This window comes from Glycine max, chromosome 8 (assembly GCF_000004515.6).
Source record: "Glycine max cultivar Williams 82 chromosome 8, Glycine_max_v4.0, whole genome shotgun sequence".
Taxonomy (NCBI): Eukaryota; Viridiplantae; Streptophyta; class Magnoliopsida; order Fabales; family Fabaceae; genus Glycine; species Glycine max.
Window position 1 is genome coordinate 11,202,101 of NC_038244.2, and position 18,390 is coordinate 11,220,490.

Genomic DNA, 18,390 nt, shown 5'->3' on the forward strand with positions numbered 1-18,390 from the left:
ATTTCATAATGAAAAACATTTTTTAGTTAATACACAATATTAATTTAATTATGATTTTGGCATATTTTAACTAATTCTTCATTAGCATTTGTCTTTATTTAACTATTATATTTATTTATAATTTTTAGATCTTAATTTTTATAATTCTGTATTATTTTCTTACTTAAAGTATTGGACCTTTTATAAGCAAAAACTGGAAAGGCACACGTGACTATAAAACAAGCAGTTAACGTGACAGTGCGACGCCAATTTTTTATATCAAAATATACTTAATTAACTAAAATTGTTTAATTAAAAGAGTTTATTCAAAGATAATTTATGAAAATATAATTAAAACTTGTTAAATAATTAAAGAGTATAGATGAATCGAAACGTTAATATATTTAATTAAATTTTAGTAAACCAATTTATAAATAATAATAATAACAAATGTAACTATTAGAAAGGAATGTGAATAGGAAAATGTGAGTACAAATATCTCCCCACCCCCACTTTTAATTAGGGTATTAAGCAAGAGCGAATTAGGAAAAATGATGTATGTATACTCCAACATACACCAACGTACATGCACCTTCATAGAAAGATGAATTAAAGAGTGAGTTGGTGTTATGAATGATGTGGAAGGAAAAAAATGAGTTAGAGAAAGTGGAGATAATTTTGAAGTACATAAATACTATAGTTCAAAACAAACATAGTAGTGAACTTTAGACAAACATAATAACCAATACACTATTATAGGCTTATTAGTTATATGGATAATATATTAGATGACAGGTTAATAAAATTAAAATAAAATTTAATATTGTTTTAAAAGTTGGATTTAAGTTAGGTAAATGAAATTGTACAAAATTGGTTGATATATACATTATTTTTAACTTATTTTTTGTTGGATGTTATATTGACCAAATTCGAACTCAGTCCTTTATAAAATTGTTTTAAGACAATACTAATACGGACCAAGAATAATGTCGTTACAATATTTTAAACTTATTACTAATTGACATGAGTTTTTTTTTCCAATAATATTTATATTTTTTTCTGTCTCTTATTAAAGTGTTGAATAGTAGTATTTGAGGTGTAGATAAATCATTTTGGAAAGAAAAATGGCACGTGAGTGAAAAACAAAACAAAGCGACAATAACTTTGTTGATACAAGGTCTATAAGAGTACGCAGTGCACTATACGAAATTAAATGCATGAAAGCTTGGCATCGTCTAAGACGTAGTAGTAGTAGTAGTAGAGATCATAGGAGTGGTCCCCGAACATGTAAAAGCAGCTTATCATCCTCACCACACACGTCCCCATAATACAAAGACAAGAGCCAATGACAATGTGCTCCTCAGTCCTCACACTACTTTCACCAATATCTCCATTGCCCATAAAAAGGTGGAACTTAATTGTGTGTCATCAACTACTGTGAACCATCTTTCACAATTCATTAACTTTGGAGCCTAAATTAGGTCATTAATCAAAGCCATGAAAGGAAGCAAGAAGCCTTATCTAGTTGTGATCCTCATAGAAGCCATCTATGCTGCCATGTTTCTGCTCTCAAAAGCTGCATTTGACCATGGCATGAACAATTTCATCTTTGTCTTCTATAGACAGACAACAGCCACCATATTCCTTATCCCTTTTGCTTTCTTCTTTGAATGGTATGCACATCTACAACACAACTTATAGCATCGATCAACATGTATATGCAATATATATATGTACCTAACTAGCAAGCTAACGATATGAATTTTGATTATTAAAAGCAGGAAAACTGCACCTCCTTTGACCTTGGTGACCTTCTGCAAGATCTTTTTCCTTTCTTTCCTGGGGTATGTCCACACGCACACACATATATATTCAATTGCTGCTATTATGAAATTAGATCCTAATATATATACCAAAGTTGGAGAGTACTGCTATAAATATAAAGCTAGGTTTAAACTTTACGTTATATGTTCAATTAAAATGTGATTCACATGATGCTATTGTTTATTTATTTTTTTTTTAAATTCATAAAAACTGTCGGTGGTTGTTATTATAAATTTAATTCAGGATCAGTGCGAGCTTGGACATATATGGTATTGGACTTATTTACACTTCTGCTACTTTAGCTGCTGCTACCACAAACTGCCTTCCAGTCATCACCTTCTTCTTGGCGCTCATACTCAGGTAGAATATTTGCTCATAAATAATTTATTGCTTCTATTTTATTCAATTCAATTATAGTTAATTAGTTTTCCCTCCCTAGCTCAACCTTAAATTGGACTTTAATTATCCATCTGAAAGCCGCAATTTATCAAAAAGGGTTCGTTTAATTTCTTTTATTGTCATATACTAAAATAAAATATTGCTCGATCACAGTGGAGATTAATGGCTGGTGATTAAGATTCACGGATTCTTAATGAACAATACACTTGAAGCACCTAAAAGCGATTCATAAATCATTACTTTAGTGTAAGCGTCCTCTTATTTTTTCTTTTCGTTTGGATATTAATTAAAGCATAAGATTTAACGGTTGTAGTTGTACTAGACAGGTATATATATATATATAGAGAGAGAGAGCAAAGTATCTTGTGTTACCAAAAATTAAAATGGACGAAAATGTAACCCTTACCTAAAAGGAAGAGATAATTGAAAGATTAATAATATATCAACATCTTTTTATATCAAATACTCTATTAAGACCTATCACTACTCACTTATTATATATTATTACATTTTTTTCCACTTCTCTCTTTCATTCTTTAAATGTTGAATAGAGTTTGATGTCTATCAAATTTTCCCCTGATTGGAATAGAGTTTCCATTCAATTATCTCTCTTAAAGTTTACATGTGATTAAAAACAGACGTGAGATATAGGTGTAGCAAGCGATTAAAATATTCTGGGTGAGAAGGATAATTTTAAAAAATATATGTCAGGAAGAACACTTGTACTTGTACTCTATTAAATTAAAACATCTTCTTTGTCTACTAAAAAAGAAAGTCGCCCATGTTTTACAGAGGAGATTTTTCCTAGCAAAACTCATTATTATGTGGTCACTTCTGTTCTCAGTACTACAAAGCAAAGACTTGAATCCATTAGCCAAAAAAGAAGAAGCAAAGACTTAAATTAATTCAGGTAAATACTAAAGGGAAGACAGGTAGGGGTTAGGAGTTAGACACAGATATAAATTAGACTTTTTGATGGTATCTTCATGTCGGGTGACGAAACTTTCAACTTTCAAGGACAAACGACCCTCGAAATTGAACTACATTTTTCATTGAATGGGTAGGACTTTCTTTGTTTCTTAATTAATATAAAGTTTGGACTTTGGAGTCACGAGGCTAAAATTCAATTTCATGCTAATTTTGTGACAACATTTATTAGTTTAGTACAATATAATTGTGGGCTGCTCTGACTAGGTCTTGGCGTTTCTAACTCTGAAAGTGAATACACTAATTTTCATTGTTCAGCTTTCGGAATGTATTGTGCATGTAGCGGGTAACTTTCAGATTGGACCAGTTAGTAGCAGCTAACAAGCTAGGTCCATGTTTGTGCTCAGGTTTTGCAGCCACAGTATCCTACGATGCATAGTTCTCCAATTATCTGCCTTGTTTTTGTTATCAAGGGAAACGATAAAAAGGTCCATGTTGTGCGTCGACACGTGCGGTTAATTTACATATCTATGTCCATGCAGTACCGAATATATGATAAATAGCCTATTTGGTTTCACATTTTAGATGTAATTTATAGAAGTTAATAATTGTAATTTCTACATCCTAAACATGATTCTTCTATTCTTAAAGCGTTTCCAAACATGCTAAAAGTGGTTAAGTGTCAACCACGTACAGCAAATATGGATCAATTTAAACCGAGGCATTTTATGATTAGGTGTTTCAACCTTCACTAAATCCGTTATTAATTATACCTCACTTAAGAATTTGGTTTATTTCAGGATAGAAAATTTGAAAGTAACGAGTACCTCGGGGGTTGCTAAGTTGGTTGGTGTAGTGGCATGCTTGACGGGATCAGCAATTCTTGCTTTCTATAAAGGTCCTCATTTAGAAGTTTTAAGCCATTATCACGTTTTAGGGTACCATAAAAACCAACAACATCTGGGTCGTGTTGCATCTGGGACATGGATTAAGGGTTGCTTCCTCTTGCTACTCTCCAACACCTTTTGGGGAATGTGGCTTGTGCTACAGGTAATTATTTTTATTTTCTTCTTGCACCTTGTGACTAAATTCATGATTCATATCCTAATTAATATGATTCATATCATTAATTAATATTCTTCTTGTTAATTAATTGACCAGACTTATGTCATAAAAGGATACCCTTCAAAGCTGCTCCTCACAACTCTTCAGTGTTTCTTAAGCTCGATTCAGTCTTTGGGCATTGCCTTGGCCGTAGAAAGAGATATTGAGCAATGGAAGTTGGGATGGAATGTCAGACTCCTTGCCGTAGTATATTGTGTAATCCTCTAATTCTCCATAATTAAATTGATGCTGATATTTTATTTCTAAGTAAATATTTTTTTTATCAAAACAAAAATCTATATATAAATTTAATTACTTAATGGTTAGGCACTTAGGCCAGCTTAATTAGTTTGTAATTTCTGAACTCATGGCTAATGGGAACTAATAATTTATTGTGCTAGGGAATCATGGTGACCGGTGTAACATATTACTTACAAACATGGGTTATAGAGAAGAAAGGACCGGTGTTTCTAGCCATGGCAACACCACTTGCTTTGATCATGACCATCTTCTCCTCCGCAGTTCTCTTGGGCGAGATCATAACTTTGGGAAGGTTATTCATCAATTACAACGCTGATCCCAATGCTCACTAACTAGCTCCCTTTTTATTTTTTATTTTCCTTTCCCATGCATGTCACCAATCGCATTTAGTAAAAAGATAGTTTAACACTCCTTTTGAGTGCATATACTCCATTAACGAAGAAAAAGACAGGAATGAAAGATAAAGAAACGAGAAATGTGAATAAAAAAAAGGACTGAAGAGTGTTGGGGGTGTAAGGACAACTTCCTCCAAGGTATTTTCAATAATTGCAAAAAATCATTTTACCCTTTCCAGTGATACTTTTTTCACTTTATTATACTTTAAACAACTTTATCCATCAATTTTTCACCTCAACACAACAACTTAAATAAGTTTTTAAAGGAATATGTCTACCTAAGATTTGGTGAGACAACATCACAAAACACATAGGTTAAATGTGTGACTCACAAAAAGTTGTAAAAGTTAAAGTCATCATAGGTAAAAGCCCTCCAATGGTAACTAATTGCTTCTAAAGTTATCTGTACATGTTGTTCACTAATTAAGAGCACATGTATTAATAGTCGGTAGTATTATCCTTTAATTAGTTATGAATAGGAACTTAAAATTTGTTTATTCTATAATTGCATATTGTAAAGTACTACTAGTAATTATGCATGTGGTTGCTTTTGATGTTTGACCAGCCTTTTAGGTGGCATCGCTTTGGTCATTGGACTGTACTGCGTGCTGTGGGGAAAGAGCAGAGAGCAAATGCCAAAAGCCTCGTTAGACTTGGAGGAGGCATCATCGGGTTAGAGTGGAGCTAGTGATTCACAAATCACAATTGTCATGACACGACACCTGATATATAAAGGAACATTAACTGTATGTAGTTTGGAATAGTGCCAAAATTATGTTAATAATATATATAATATATAAGCCTGTGGAGATGTTCGAAAACCCAAAGGCAGAATCTCTGAAGTCCACCTCTTCTCAAATTATGTCCTTCCGATAATGTTAGGCTTCATATTGTAGGAACTAACTAGGGAGGCTTTTAAATTTTCTCTCTTTTGTACTGGGTTGGTTTCGAAAACAACTTGATATTATAGGGACTAAAGTATATTTAAGATCAACTTATAAAAAATATAGGCTTGTTTACTTTTATTTTTGTTTTTTGTTTTTACTTAAACTATCACCTTTATTTTTTTTATGTTTTTAAAATTATGTACAGAAAAGAGTGGAAATAACTTTTCGTTTGTTTTCACTGTTTCCTGTACAAATTTTTGAAAGCAAAAAATAGATTGAATATAAGGTGATAATTTTGTAATTAAAAATAAAAATAAATTAAGATAAATGGGCTTTAAAATTTCAAATGCTGCAAATGTATCGATGCGGAGTTAAAAAAATAAATCTACAGCGAATGTGGGTGTGCGTGTGTGTCTTGAGCCAGTTCTTTGGTCCATTTTTTTTGTAATTTATAACATCATAAATGATAAATTAAATATTGCACATGTTGTTAATGCCTAGTTTAAAGTTAATATTTTGTATACATTGAGTTTTGTTTTTAATTTTAACAGTTGTTTATTGTTATTAAAATATAAGTGCTAGTAATATACTTTTCTCATATTAATTAAAATTGATTGAAAACTATAAAATCATGAGTGAGATTTAATAAATAAAAAATGAGACTCATACAATTTTATAATTTTCAACTGATTTTAATTAATAATGAAGAGTATGTTAAAAATATTTTACTAGCATTTCATAATTCACTCCTTCTATTTCATTTTTATTATTATGTGCTGCATCATGTTTTTATATTTTATAATATAAACAACAACCTATATTTTTTTATTTAATTTACATTGATTAAAATATATTTTATTAACTTGTTATATAAAAATTATCTTACATGGTTAATATTTTATATTTTTTATATATAAAAAATCTGACCCAATTAGCTAGATGTAATAATTAGATTGGACAAATAATATTTCAGCCTACTGTTAAATCAGTCCAGCCGAAAACAAAAATGTGTTAGTGTGTGATAACTGATAAGCTAATCCCACTTAGCCTAACTAACTAGCTGAGCTGACAGCACTAATTCCATGGTGCCAATTGGTTAACACCTGTCTCCGAAATGGTGCACTAATGGCCGGAAGACTTAGGCTTTTCTTTTTCCAATGATATGACATGAATCCTAATTCTTAGGAGTAATGAGTATAACAACTAGGAGTAGAAAGATAATTGAACCACCACCCAAGGAAAAGAGGGACACGATGGAATTGGAAGTTAAAAAGTTGTTTGTTGCTCCAAAGAAGGCGAAACTACTCTTATATGTCATTAAGTTATCATTCTTCAGAATGAAGAAGTAGCAAAATGGTAAGCATATTGGGAAATGTTTAAGAAGTTGCAGATAAATACCCTTTTTTCAAGACAGTTGAACAAATACTTGTGTGTACCAAATTCATGGAAGAGCTTCTGGTCAACAGGAGGAGGCTTAATAGTGCACAATTATCATAAAGGATTTTGTCTCCAAAATTGAAGGACCTTTGAACGAAGTTTATACTTCCCTGTATGCTAATGAACAATGGTAACAGATAATATTTCCAAAATTTTTAAAATTTATAAGGATCAAAACCAACAATTTTAGGACAGGAATCTATATTACTATATTACATATGTTTCTCTATCTTATTCTCATCTAAAAGAGATTAATCTTTTGTTTTAAATTTAAAAAAATTAAAATATTCAAAATAAATATTTACTAAACATCTTATTTCCCAGTAAGAACATTCCTACAAATATTATTCTAGGAAATACAATAAGTCCGTCAAACAAACCTCCTGTAAAGATTGAGATAGGAATTCCTTGTATTTGTAAACCAAAAATAACTAGTTTGATTCATGTACACCATTCGTACACTACTTGTTTTGCACAAAAGATTGAGGTCCTTGGAATTTCCCACTCGCAGACCAGAGATCACAACAAAATTACAATTTACATTGGTGAATTAGACCTACCAATACAGATAACTAGCAATGATAGGATAGAAAAATAAGTGACTTGACAAGAACAAAAATTCGGTTCTTCAAACTAAATATACATATATATATAAAAAAATAACACGACGAAAATGTAGTTGGGAAATATCACACAATGATTCGGATGGGATGAACCGAAGAACAATCTGAAACTCTGCAATGTTTCAAATTGTTGATGGTTCTCATTCAGATTTGAGGTCTTAGTGAATCTCAGTTCCAGCATCAACAACCTTAGGTGCATTCTCCACCCCATTATGGCTTGTCTCTTCTGTGCTTGATGCAGCTTCCTTTGTTACCTTCTCTACAGACTTTGCATCAGTTGGAATTTCTTCAATTACTCTCTCCTCAGGCATAGGAACCACCTCAGTCACAATGGAAGTTTCAGGTTTTTCAGTTTCTGAAGCATTCCTCTCTGATTCCCCACTTGGCTTACCTTCTTCTGATGGTTCAATAGGCACTTCTTTGAGTTTGATGAGTCCATTGCTTTGTGTTTCCTCTGAAAGTATCTCCATGGCCTGTACAAATTCTTCGTTCAGTGGCTTGCTGCTTTCATTGTTTACCTCTGAAGGTTTCTCAGCTTCTGAATCTGGTTTCACTGTTTTCTTAGCTGGTTCATTGATATGAGTTTCCTCTAAAGGTTTCTGAGCTTCTGACTCTACTATCACTGTTTCCTTAGCTGGTTCATTGATAAGAGTTTCCTCTGAAGGTTTCCTAGCTTCTGACTCTACTATCACTGTTTCCTTGGCTGGTTCATTGATAAGAGTTTCCTCTGAAGGTTTCCTAGCTTCTGACTCTACTATCACCGTTTCCTTAGCTGGTTCAACGATAAGAGTTTCCTCTGAAGGTTTCTTAGTTTCTGACTCTATTATCAATGTTTCCTTAGCTGGTTCAATGGCAAGAGTTTCCTCTGAAGGTTTCTGAGCCTCTGGCTCTAGTTTCACTGTTTCCTTAGCTGGTTCATTGACATGAGTTTCCTCAGCATGTGATGTTTCTGTCTTCAAAGTCTCGTTTTCTTGCTTTGATGATTCATTGTTTCTACTCTCCTCAGACAGCTTCTCATCTGGCCTTGGAGATTCTTGCTTAACTATTGGCTCATTGCTTTTAGCATCTTCCGCAGGTTTCTTGACCTCTAACACTTCTTCTTTCACAGATTCCTCAACTGTATTTTTCTCATTTTCTGTGGAACCCTTTTTATCTTCATTCTGCAACACACACACACCAAGTGATAAACCAGAAAAGATCAGAAAGTGCTAAGAAAGGCTTTAATGGATAAGCTTCGAGCTAGAAGAGTTGTTGCCACTAAATAGTCTCTTTAGTTTGGTTGATACAATCAAGTAGGAAAAGATGCAGAAATATTTGATATTCCTTCTTTGCTTCCGCGGCAAGCAGTAATCACATTCTGTTTACTTCCCCTTTTTTTATCTTTTACAAATCAAAATAGATTCTGGGTGTATATGAATAAGTTAAGCACTTAATTCATAAAAAGGTTATGAAATAAAATTTGTGTATGATCTTAAATGTGAAATTTACTGAATTAAATTCAAAAGTTCTGATGTTCTGTATTTATTTTGTTTTCAATGGTTATTATATTACTATGCAGTTTTAGAGCATCTCTGGCTGCAGTGTTTACATGAGTTGTTTAATTTTAAGTATTTATATAAAATTAATAGTATCTTTTCTATTTTTGGAATTATTATTTCTTATATAAACATTTAAATATAGAAAAAGTAAAAACCATACCATTTTTTATGATTAAAAAACAAAATATTTTCTCAAAACTATTTCTTTTAATTTCTCTTGCAATCAAATACCCTCGTAATCAACGTGTAGTACAAAACTCTATCATAAACTTTTGTTTGAAATCATTGATGTTTCTGCTGAATGGACACACTGATTAATTATAATGAAAGCATGAGAACGATGATAGCGGTAAACGTGATCAATTGGATCCAAATGCAATATTTATATGATAATCTAATCGGTGTACACAGACAGAAGTGAAAAAGAAAAAGTACCAAAACAGAAAGGAGAGAAAAAGTCTATTTGGGATTTGAAGTAAATCCGTTGAATAGAGTGAAAAAAAATGATACGAAAGTTTTAAATTAAAATAAAATTTAAAAGTGTGAGTATCACCTCAATTTATTCTTCATTTCTTCAAATAAATGAGGATCAGAAAAAAAAAATCTGTTAAAAGCATTACATAAAAAATTAATAATACAGTTTTTATTAAAAGTCATATTGTAAAAAGATTAAAAATCAAAGAAGTGCACTGATAACATTTTTTAAGTAATAATTACTTTTAAAATAAATAATATATGTACAGACGTCTAATATGTATACTACATATTGTCATACGATAAATTTGTTGTTATTTTCACAAGTACCTTGAAAATTATATTTATCATGACTTTTTATTTCTGGTTCATTATTTAATTATTTTTTACGCAAACAGTGCATAAATATTAAAGTTTTAAACTCTTGCTTCTAATTCCTCACTTCTGTTATAGGAAAAAAAAAAACACCATTGGAGCCAAGTGATGAAAAATATAGAAATGTTATTTCCAAATTAAATAGTTTGGAATATATTGTTGTATCCTTTTGCATGCGCATGATTGGGGATACCTACCAGTTTTACCCCTAAAAATTTGGCCATTAAACCGGGACGACGGTGATTTTGTTGGGTAAAGTCGTGAAGTGGACCAAGAATCAGTACCATAAAGTAGTCAATTCAATAAGTTAAAATGTAAGGATTTCCTTTTCTTTTTTGGATGTAACGGAATGGCACAAGAAAATCTGTTCATCCATCCAGCAAGCCAGAAAAGAAAAGTAGCAAATAACAAAATCCAATAATTGTAGCACTATTCTCCATTTTATCAATTTTTTTTTAAAAAAAAGAGAGAGAAAGAAAAGTTTAGAACAGGGAGTATTGGAAATGTCTCCATGGAAGGACTCAGAATCATTTTGGGGAAATTTGACTAGCACTTTCTTTTATGCATAAGATGAAGATGATGAGATATACTTTGAAAAATGTTACAACTAAAAGAAAAAGTTAACTTTCTATGGCAGCAGAAAATATTACTTCCAACACAAAAACACTAAAGGTAAAGAGAGAAAGAATGTGTTTTAGTCCTATATTTCTGGTTAAACATGATTAATATTCTTTTTCCAAGTTGAAGAATTTAAAATTCAAATTTAAAAAAAAATGTGAAAAATCAATCATGTTTATTAACGGTAGAGACCTTAACAACGTTGACCAAATTATAAAAACTAAAAACGCATTTCTTCAATAAATAAACAAAACAAAAGATTGAAAAAGAAAAGGAAAAGTGTTGAGATTGTGGAATTTGAGAGCGTACCTCCTTGAACAAGAAGCTGAGAGAGCGTCGTTTGTTGGCTTGGTCGTCGTCAACAATTTCGTTGACATTAAGGTTGTTGTTGTGAGCAGCAGCAGCTTGTTCCACTTGGGCGGCGGGTGCTTTGGTTTTAAGGGTGTCCTTGTTGGGTTGGAGTTCAGGTTGGGGTTCTGGTTGGGGTGCCTTGGGCATTCCATCGGGATCGTCCTTGGAGACCTTCGGCTTCGTTGCACATCCTCCCATTGGTTTCGTTTTGTTCCTAAAACAAAATTTCTCTCCGTACGCTTCTTTCTAGTTTTCACCCCAAAAGAACAAGAGTAGCAAAAAAGGAGAGGAACGTGCGGGGAAATCAATGGTAGTGAGAGAGAGAGAGAGAGAGAGAGAGAGAGAGAGAGAGAGGAGCATGCGGTGTCTGTCTGGGCCTTGGCTTAAAAAGGTAAATCAATTTAAAACGACAATTTGTATGTTGTAGTTCCCTTTCTCTCTTCTGCCCCAAGAAACCAACCACATAACCAAACCCTCAATTATATATTTTCATGCTCTTTTTTAGACCATAGGTTGAAAAAAAAACTATAATAAATGAAACTAATTTTTTAGAGCAATGATATTTTTTGCTATATTCACATGTCACACATGTCTTTCAAATCGTTGAATCAGAAATTAATTTTATTTGTAATGCATATTTATTGTTATACTAAGAAAATTTTACATATAAAAAAAATCATTTGAGTTGATAATCTTCAAGCCGGATAAAACTATAATTGACAATATTGTTACCAGAAAAATTATGAAGGATAATATTCAGGTTAAAATATTATTCACTAAAAACTCAATATTAAAGTCTTAATATTAATAGTATTTTAACTTTTATTTTATTTACAAGTATGGTAAAATAGCTCATTAGTGCATAAAAAAATATAAAAAATAGTAATAATACTAAGAGTTTAGCTGAATGCATTGTTAACATAATAATTTATAATGATTACTTTACATTAATTGAATAATTATTGAAAAATATAGTTATTTTTCCTTGTGTGGTACTAATTCAAGATTATGGAATAATTATTTAGAAAATTCATTATATTATAATATTGACATTCCCATAAAACACGTATTGGTGAGTAGAAAGTGAGGATGCCATTGGCCGTAGAACAAATTTTGTAAGTTTTCTACACATAGAAGTGGGCATTCCAGCTGGATGGGAGTTGTAAGCATGGATGGACAGTATGTAGGACAGCCATGTAGCGGGCCCTTCGGTAGATGTTTGGTATTTTCGATAGACAATAAAATAGTAGTCATTAGTTGGTCTCACGTATTGGTTGCTACTCGACAACCTCAAATGCGGACATTCTTATGAATATATACTTACCCTAGCATTGTAACAAAATCAATATAGCATCTCTCTCTCTCATACACACAAACAAAGCAGGTCTTTGCAATGTGTTGATGAAAAGATTTAATCATTGACTATATTATAACTATGTATCCGAAATGCATGTGGATGGTGTGTTTGAAGTGAATTATATTGTTGTGTGTTTGACATAGATTGTAGGCTTAGGGTTGATCTCTTCAGGAATATTGACTATTGTGCTTCAATGCACCAAGATTCAATTTCTCTTAAGGTCAATTGTTGCTCCAATAATTGATCAGCAACAAGGGGACAATGAGAGAGAGAGTGAGAGGCTTCAGGGTAGACCAAGAAGGGGAAGGATGGAAACCACTCGACGATAAGAGAAGTACGACTAGGTTGGAAGGGGACAACTAAGGTTACCTCATTCTACTTTTCGCATTTTCCTGAAGAATACAAAGAAAGATCTTCAGAAAGAGGGGGAAGGTATGTGACATTTTCATATGAACACGCTAAGCAATTAATTAAAGAGGATGAAGAATGGCCTTTGTCCATGTTTGAAGCTGTTTAGCAGTGGCATCCCTCTATTACAACTAAAAAAGACTGGCTTGGATCCATTGTTGTGGGCTTCCTCTAAATTACTGGGGATATCACTCATTCAAACAGTTGGCGAGCACCTTGGGCACACTGATTTCAGAACTAACTTGATCTTCATCAACTTTTTGCTTCTTGTTCCATAATTTAGTGTTTTTCTCTTTTACTGAAAAAGCAATTTACTCCTCCTCCAATGGATTTAAAGCAAAGCTTTTTTCTTTCATTTTTACTTTGAGAATGTATTTGTCATCGACATCTTTAATCAAACATTTTTTGTTCTCAAACAATACTTTGTAACCTTTCTTAATTAGTTGTCCAACACTCCACAAATTCTAATCAAATTCAAGAAAATACAACACATCAGAAATAAGCTTTGTACCTTTGTTGGTTGAGATTGTTATAGTTCTTTTTTCACTCACAGTAATGCACTTGTCATCTCCAACTCCAACCTTCAATGTGCATGATATATTTGGGTCCTTGAATAGATCTTTGTTGTTTGTCATGTGGTTAGTACAACCATTGTCGATAAGTCAATTTTGACTTTATTCAATGCTAGAAAAACATATAACAACAAACTAGTACTCTTCCTCTTCTTGATCAATAGCCCTTGTAGCTTCACCATGTGGTTGATTCTTATTTTTGCAAATAACAGCTTCATGCACCATTTGATTACACTCATTGCACTTAGCATCAGGTCTTCTCCAACATTTAAATGGAGGATGACCTTTCTTTGTGCAGTGCTTGCTAGTGGATAAGATTTCTTCCAATTTCCTTTTGCATTGGTTGATTTTGAATTTGATCATGATCCATCAAAGTTCTTGTATTTGGTCACATTTTGTTGCTTGGCTGCTAAAGCTCATCTGACTATTGATTCTTCTCTCATCAATCTCCTTTGTTCTTGGCTTGCAAGGCTTGTATCACTTCTGCCAAAGAGATCTTGGATAGATCCTTTGTATTCTCGAAAGTGGTTATTGGTGCTACATATCTCTTAGGCATTGTAACAAAAAAAATTTCAATAATTTTGGAATCTGCAAATGTAGTACCCAACAATTTAACCTTGTTAGTGATGTCAAACAATATGTTCGAGTAACCTTTAATTATCTCTGACTCTTTCATTCTTTGCAATTCAAATTCCCTCATCAAGTTTAACACTTTGTCTCAAATTCTCTCATCCCCTTCATATTCTTCCTTCAAATAGTCCCAAATTTCTTTGGATGTCTTGAGAGTCATGATTTTGGTGAGAATCATTTGTGAAACACCAATAAACAAATATGACCTCGTCTTTGCCTTCTTCATTTTTCTTTTCCTTTGATATCTTCCATAACTTCCCATAAATTCAGCCCCTCTAGATAAAGTTGCATTCGTATTGTCCATAGATCATAACCTTCACCGAAGAAAAACATGTGAAAAAATTGTTTCACTTTCCATTCTCCCGATCCCATAAGAAAAGGGCTTTGATACCAATTGTAGATTTTTGTTTTAAGAGAAAGAAAACATAAAAAAGTAATAGATAAAGAAACCATAAGAGTGTATTTTAGAATTGTAAGAGTATTTTTATTGAATGAAACTCATATTTAACTAATTGAGATAACCAAATAAAAGATAATGCCACTTAATTTTAAGAGATGCTACTGATAAAATTTGAATATAAAATCAGATACTAACTTATCCCTAACAACAAACTAACAATTGTGACTTATTCAAGCTAAAATTACTTTGGCAGCATCTCAAGCCCAGGATCGGAACAACAATATACAGATTTAATACAAAGAAAACAACTAGCAAAATCTAAGACACAACCGCACTATTATTTCCCTGCTAAATATTCTATCCCCTTCAAGAAAATACAGAAAAAGACAGAGGGAATAAAAAAAATGTTCCATCTGACATAACCGCACTACGACCCCCAATCTTCATAAGCTCTACAATACCGTAATAGCATAAAAACCATTGCAGCATATACTTCCTCTTTCATCCTAGAGATGTTAACAAAGCCTTCATGTTGCGTGCTAGCTGGAGTCTTTGTGAACAAAATCCTCCTATTTGGGCTTCTATTATTCATAACAAATATGATTGTGGAAATGAGACTTCTATTATTACTACACTGGTGCTCCGTAGAACATTTATTGGGGGAGCCATCATCCACCGTTGAAGACTGATGTATAACACCATGGTTGCCTTGCTATGCTATATGGTTTGGAATAAGGTTAGACTGACAGTGATGCAGAAATTAATTAATGATTTTAATTTGTTACATATGTAATTGTTTTATATTTAGTAAACCTAACTACATATAGGTACAAGGTTAGATAAAACCTATTACAAAAGGGGGAGATTGAAACAAGTTTAAATTGAAAGACCTTTTATACGGTAAAAATTGAACAAGGACAAATTAAGTTCACTACCGGCCATTTGACAGGAAAGAAGACCTTATTATAAAGTAGATAATCTCGTTTTTTTATAGAAATATAATCTCGATCGATTATTAATAACAAAATCAGTGATCAACATTATATGTATATATACAAAATAAATCATATGTTTGTTTAAATATCAATCATTAATCTTCCCATGTATCAGTGGATCACTGAAATATGTTATATAAAAAAAAGTGGATCGCTGAAATAACTAATCGCAGTTATATTTTTAAAATATTCTGCTATCTCTTTTTTCAAATTTTACTAATTTCTATTCCTATTTCAAAATTATAATTTCTGTTATTTTACTTTTTAAAAAAATCGAATTTTATCTTTAAAAGATTATGATATGATAAACTTAGAGAGAGAGAGAGCATCTGTGGCAGGAGCACCCCTATCCTATTTAGGCTACTAAGAAGCAACATTGATCATAATGAAGATGATGACTTCCCAGTGAAGATAAAGTACGACGTTACTGGGGTATCCAATGGTTTGATCTGTTTGAGTTTGAGAACTGAGACTGTTAAAGATGGATTTGAATTAACCTGGGTCCGGTTTTGCAACCCTCCTAGCTACAAGGTAAATATCCCAAAAAATCAGCATGCATACAGATTACAGTCGCAACGTGTTAATACCATCATTTTTCAATTGTATAAAAAATTGGTTTTTAGATGATTATCGAAAAAATAATATCAGACATTAAAGGTAAAAATTTGAAGACAAAGTTATCAGGAATGGATATAAAAACCAAAAGCCACCGATGATGGAGATTGAAGACTAAAATAATTAATGGTGAAAATTTACTGAGAATTTGTAACAATTACATGTAGTTAGGATTTCTACTCTACTCTATAAATATCAAACTAGTATTCTATAATAAGGATTAAAATTTAGAGTAAACTCTTTTAATGGCATTTTCTCCTTTCCATATCTCATTCTTCTTCCTAATTTTTTATTTAATTCATATTATTATTTTGTTTGATTATACTTACAATCATATATATTTTTATCAAACTAAATATTAAAAATTTAACATATTGATCATGATAAATGAATTATCAAGAATAGAGGACCTCTAAAGAAAACATTATCTTCTACCTCAAATTTCTAATAGATTATGTTTACAAAATTTAGGGTCAACACAATGGTGTGGTGAGAAGATGGTGGGCTATGGTTATGACGATTCAAGAGACACTTAGAAGGCGTTGATGCATCTGAGGGTGAGCGAATGACACCTAGAAGATGAGGTAGGAGAGGGAGAGGAGGGTAATGGGGATCCAGCAATGGCAGCATTGAAGATGGTGAGAGAGGGACATGAACACAAGGGAGAGGAATATGAAGAAAAACACAGAGAGAGCTTGTGGAGCTCCTTCTTTTGGAGGTCTATGGCACGCTTCTTCTCAAGGGTCTTCTCGAAATGGAGATGGATCAACGCTTCCAAACCTTCTATCTTTTGGTTCTGCTTCCATGGTTTCATTTTCATAGTCAGCCATTGATGAATACACAGAATGAGTGTGTAGTGTTTGCTTCTCTTTTTGCAAAAGATGAATAACGTTGGGCCAGGTTATTAATTGTTGCCAACAATAATGTTATTGCCATACTTGTTTGTTTTTTGTTCAACGAGCGCTACCTCATCCCAAGGAGACGAGTGGGAGCTCAAACCTCTGACCTGTGAGACCTGTCTTGCTACACTCGACCAACTCAGTGGGGTTTAAAACCAAAATTCTTTTCTCCTGTCTTTTTACTGTAAAAAATATCAGTTACAATTTAAAAAACAAACAAACAAGCACTTGCTGCAGTTGTCGTTAAATCTGAAGTCCGGATCAATATTTTTTTGTGAATAATGGGATAACAAATTTAATGTTGGAATTGTTTGGACCATTATAGAAAAATTATAATGAGATAAATGTATTATCTAATAACTTACTAAGTCATGCCCAGTATAGAATCATGGTCACAGAAGTATGTTAAGTGTTAACTAACTACTACTACTGTACTAAATTTTCACTATGATGCCGTGGGAGAATGTTTCGGCACTAAATGAGGAAATTCTAAGCCCTAGTCCGAAGTAAGAGGGAACATGTTGGAATTAATGGCAGTGAACGGAGACACTCGAATATCGACACATTTAATAATCCAATTAAAAAACCCAACTGTTTCCGCGGAGAAAACAGTACTATGGGGACACATTTTCGAGGGTGGAAGTTCTAACATTCATTTTTTTATTTTTTTTTATCAAACATTGAATGTGATTTCATTTATGAGGTAATGAAACTTTGTTTTGTTGGTTGTCCCTACTGAAAATGTTCTGTTTCTCTGATTTCTTTGTGAGAGTTCTTCTAGGCATTAGCTTGCTTCACACCATGAAAAATAGGCATTTGTTTCAAGCAAGATTTAGATATTAACCCTGTATCTCGTTTGTGATTTCGGTTTGCAGTACATGTCAGTCTCAATACTAATCATATTAGTTTATTTATTTTTTAAAATTACAAATTTCTTTATTAAGACATTAGTCTCTGTCTTTGAAAAACTAAAACTTATGAATAAAAATAAATAAATATTAACATTTAAATAAATACAAAAAAACTCCAATAAGTAAAAATAGAAGAACCAAAACCTTATCTTAACCTAAGAATTTCAAGATACAATACTCTAGGGTACAAACTACTAGTGGCCACTTATGAGAGTAGGAATACAACAGTGATCAGTAATTAATAGCTTCTCATAAGCAACATAGCTTGCTTATTTCTGCCAATAGTAATTTGTATAATAAGAAATTTCTGACATATTTACTAAATGAATCTTGGCCAACAAAATTTTCAAAACAAAAGCATCTGTAAGGATAAAAAATGTCTCGCGTACTAATTAATTTTGAAGATTAAAG

At 32.3% G+C, this 18,390-nt stretch overlaps 2 protein-coding genes across 3 annotated transcripts; one reads left to right on the forward strand and one right to left on the reverse strand.

Annotated features, from left to right (window-relative positions):
- The first annotated feature begins 1,476 nt into the window (after positions 1-1,476).
- Positions 1,477-5,731, forward strand: LOC100796986 (WAT1-related protein At5g64700). Of its 2 annotated transcripts, none has more exons than XM_014778963.3 (7): positions 1,477-1,652; positions 1,758-1,823; positions 2,047-2,163; positions 3,930-4,179; positions 4,291-4,449; positions 4,635-4,786; positions 5,455-5,731. In XM_014778963.3, exons 1-7 carry the CDS (start codon positions 1,477-1,479, stop codon positions 5,564-5,566), a joined length of 1,032 nt encoding a protein of 343 aa, XP_014634449.1. In that variant the 3' UTR covers positions 5,567-5,731. The 2 variants fall into 2 exon arrangements, with proteins under 2 accessions (XP_014634449.1, XP_003531400.1); XM_003531352.5 differs by having other exon boundaries at positions 1,761-1,823.
- A 1,950-nt stretch (positions 5,732-7,681) lies between these two features.
- Positions 7,682-11,647, reverse strand: LOC100797523 (probable serine/threonine-protein kinase kinX). The gene is made up of 2 exons (XM_003531353.4): positions 11,151-11,647; positions 7,682-8,996 (listed from the first exon to the last, which is right to left on the reverse strand). The coding sequence occupies exons 1-2, from the start codon at positions 11,388-11,390 to the stop codon at positions 7,995-7,997; spliced, it is 1,242 nt and encodes a 413-aa protein (XP_003531401.1). The 5' UTR covers positions 11,391-11,647; the 3' UTR covers positions 7,682-7,994.
- Between the last annotated feature and the right edge of the window lie 6,743 nt (positions 11,648-18,390).

Bases quoted from the DNA above. Each gene is read 5' to 3' on its own strand.
- LOC100796986 (XM_014778963.3), top strand. From the start codon at position 1,477: ATGAAAGGAAGCAAGAAGCCTTATCTAGTTGTGATCCTCATAGAAGCC. The intron at 1,653-1,757 runs GTATGCACATCT...GATTATTAAAAG, and splicing joins TTTGCTTTCTTCTTTGAATG to CAGGAAAACTGCACCTCCTT. The intron at 4,180-4,290 runs GTAATTATTTTT...TTAATTGACCAG, and splicing joins GAATGTGGCTTGTGCTACAG to ACTTATGTCATAAAAGGATA.
- LOC100797523 (XM_003531353.4), bottom strand. From the start codon at position 11,390: ATGGGAGGATGTGCAACGAAGCCGAAGGTCTCCAAGGACGATCCCGAT. The intron at 8,997-11,150 runs GTACGCTCTCAA...TGTGTGTTGCAG, and splicing joins TCAGCTTCTTGTTCAAGGAG to AATGAAGATAAAAAGGGTTC.